The sequence below is a fragment of the Myotis davidii genome, unplaced genomic scaffold (assembly GCF_000327345.1).
Source record: "Myotis davidii unplaced genomic scaffold, ASM32734v1 scaffold370, whole genome shotgun sequence".
Classification (NCBI taxonomy): Eukaryota; Metazoa; Chordata; class Mammalia; order Chiroptera; family Vespertilionidae; genus Myotis; species Myotis davidii.
In genome coordinates, this window is record NW_006288615.1 from 5,547,832 (window position 1) to 5,550,759 (window position 2,928).

The 2,928-nt window shown below is 53.4% G+C and overlaps 1 protein-coding gene across 1 annotated transcript in view; it reads right to left on the reverse strand.

Moving 5' to 3' along the window:
• The window catches only part of GBX2 (gastrulation brain homeobox 2), a 6,154-nt gene extending 3,818 nt beyond the window's left edge, over positions 1 to 2,336 (reverse strand). Inside the window, exon 1 of the mRNA XM_015561805.1 lies at positions 2,270 to 2,336. Coding sequence (XP_015417291.1) covers positions 2,270 to 2,336 — 67 coding nt within the window. The remainder of the gene's footprint in view (positions 1 to 2,269) is intronic.
• Between the last annotated feature and the right edge of the window lie 592 nt (positions 2,337 to 2,928).

A 2,928-nucleotide genomic window follows, 5' to 3' on the forward strand; every position in this document is an offset into this window, starting at 1 on the left:
CAGCGAAGGTCGGGCTGGGGCAGGAGACGGGGAGCGGGTGGGAGGTGAGGGATCTGAGTCAGCCGAGCTGGGCAGGGGGCAGGCTTAATAGGATCAGATCTGTGTAATCCCATTTCAGCCTTTGTCATTCCGGCAGCCGCTGAGCCTGAGCTGGGGGGGCTGGTCTTTAAGAAGATGCGCGGCCACACCAGAGAGGGACTGGCATGACAAAGGCTGAGAGGGACCTAGTGGTGAGGCGGGGGTGGGGGCTGGGGAGATAAAGAGATGAATGACAGCCTCTGCCCGCCTTGGGGAACCCTGGGGGTTGCTCCTTGCGCAACCGACTCCTGCTCCGCCGGGGCGGGAAGGCTGCCGGTTCCCCCATCCCGCGCTGGGCCCTCCCGTGAGCGATCCCTTCTCATTTTTCATGACATTCTTAATCATCGCACCTATTTACACACTTTGCCCGTGCGCACCAAAATACCAGCCACGATAATTATGATAATAAAGCGAGTCCTTCATCTCCTCCATCCTGGGGGAGGAAGGGGGAGTTACGGTGCCTCCCGATTGTATAACGTGAGATTATCTTGATGAAAGCTTTATGATGTTTGCTCAAATAAAAGCTGCGTTTTGTAAATAGGCGCTAATTAAGCACGTTGAGAACGGAGGGAGCGCTCTCCCCGGCGCCGCCGCCCGGTTTCCAGCGCGAGGACTCGAGGGCGCGCGGCTCCTCTTTGCCTCCTGCAGAATGGAGCCGATTCCCTCCAGATGTCTCTCTCTCTCGTCTCGACCATGGTAAAACCCCAGAATTCGGGAGTAAGAGAATTGGCTGGGAGCGGGTGGGGCTAGGAATGTTTATATCCCTTTCTCCAAGATAAAACCAAAACTTTCAGCTTTCGTGTTCCGTTTAAGAATGCAATCATTTCCTCTCAAGGGCAGACCATGCAAAGCGCGCTGGCGCGCTCGGGGGCTTCCACGCGCCTCCGGGGCCTGGGCTCCAACTTCCCGGGTCTAGATGTGCGAGTACCGGCTCTGGAGGAGAGGCGCGAAGGGCATTGTTACACCGGCCATTAAAAATCAGGTCACGCGGACGAGCTAGTGGTTGGGGAGTTGGCCCGTGATGGGTGTTGGACGTGTGTTATGTATCACTTACAAAGCACATTTAATTGGGAGATAAAGATAAATCGATCTTTATGAATTTATCGACCCGATTCTTTGAAGCTCTTCTTTCTCTTCCTTTCTCTAGAGCTCTCACCCCAAGGCCCCCAGGGATGTCTTAATCCCAAATCAACTCCTCATCCACGAGTCTGGCTGGACACCCACTGCCCATCCGAAGGGTCCTGGAGGGCGCTGAGAAAACTCCCTGGCCCAGCCGCCAGCCGCCCTCCTCCTCGCCACCTCCCCCTCACACACACCACCACCACCACCACCCGGACAAAGACGTCTGGAGCGCAGTTCCCCACTCCAGGCCGCAGTAATGGATGGCTCCGGCAGCAGGAGGTTTGAAAAGAATTCATTAGGACGCTGCCTGTGTTGCCTCCACTCTCTTGAAGCCCAGACCCTGTGGGGGAAATGGATTCCTGTGAGGATCCACCGGGATGCAGATATCTGTGGGGTCTCTAAGCTCTACCCCCTCTTTATCCACTCCTACAAAAGAAGAAAAGGAAAAGAGAAAAAACTGAAGCCCAGGGCAAAAGGCTGATTTCTTTATGGCATAATAAATATTCCCTCTCACTATGAGATAGTTACAGTCACAGAGGTCTGGGTCTCGTAAACTTGTTTTTCCAATACTAGGGAAACCCCCTGGACTCCTGGCTTGATTTACATGGCTACAGCCTTCCCTGCCTGACTCTGCACGCCGGTGTAGGCTGTTACTCATGCACTTTGCTATTTCACAGTGAAAATATTGTTCTACAGACTTACCTTCCGAAAGCCAGGAATCCCTTTGGTTATTTTTGATGACAATTCTGCATTTATAGTTGAGCAAGAAGATTTAGGTCCGTTGAATTATAGCTACACTTGAAATAATTTGATGGCATATTATTTGCATCCATAAATTGCCGTGCAAAGTATTGACTGCAGGGGTTATAATACTAATCTTCTTTTATTAGTGAGTTCAGAGAATCCTCATCAATATGAATTTTATTTACTAGTGTGCTTTTTCTCGAGTGCAATGCAGTAATATTTTCTCATGTAATGCTTAACTGCTTAGAAAACGACTGCTCGCGTCATAAAAGGGTCCTTGTGTTTCGCAGTGATTAACAAGAGTCATTCCGGGCACCTCAGCTACCTGCACGGCGTTTGGAGGATGGGGACTGCTCCTCGGAGAGACATATGGGCAGCAGCGACAGGTACATGGCTTATCTAGCCTTCGGATTCCTACCTGCTCTGCTCGCCACTGCCTGAAACTGCGGAGCCCTGGGCGCCTCAGCTGGCCCCGGCTGCGCGGGAAAACCACCCAGAGCAGATCTTTGCAGCTTTGCTCTCGGAGGCCCCTCTCCTCCCTCGGATTAGGAAGAATGACGGATGCACTGCACCAACAGGAGAGCTAGGTCCTCCAACTTGGTTAACTTCCGCGAACTTTTTTCCAGGGAACTTTCCTCCGGGTTGAAGTTGGCCCAGCCCCTGGGCACTTTCCTTGGCGGGTGCCAAGCTGGTGTCAGGATCGTTTTAAGCCACTTGAACCCTCAGACGTCAGTAAAAGGGATGGTAATTAAGTTGTCTCCACGCTTGGGGGCTGTCCCAGTCAGCGGCGGCCTGCAGGTGTATGCAGGCCGAATAAAGTGCTGACCGCACACATAAATGAACATCCACGCAACAGACCCGCGTGGGCCTGCCGAGTTGAGCTCGCAGGAGGGAGCAGCGCAAACCGCGCGCTTCCGGGCTACCGCCAGGGGCGAGGTCGCGGGTGGGCGTGGAGAGGGGGCAGCGTGGGAACCCCGAGTTTGG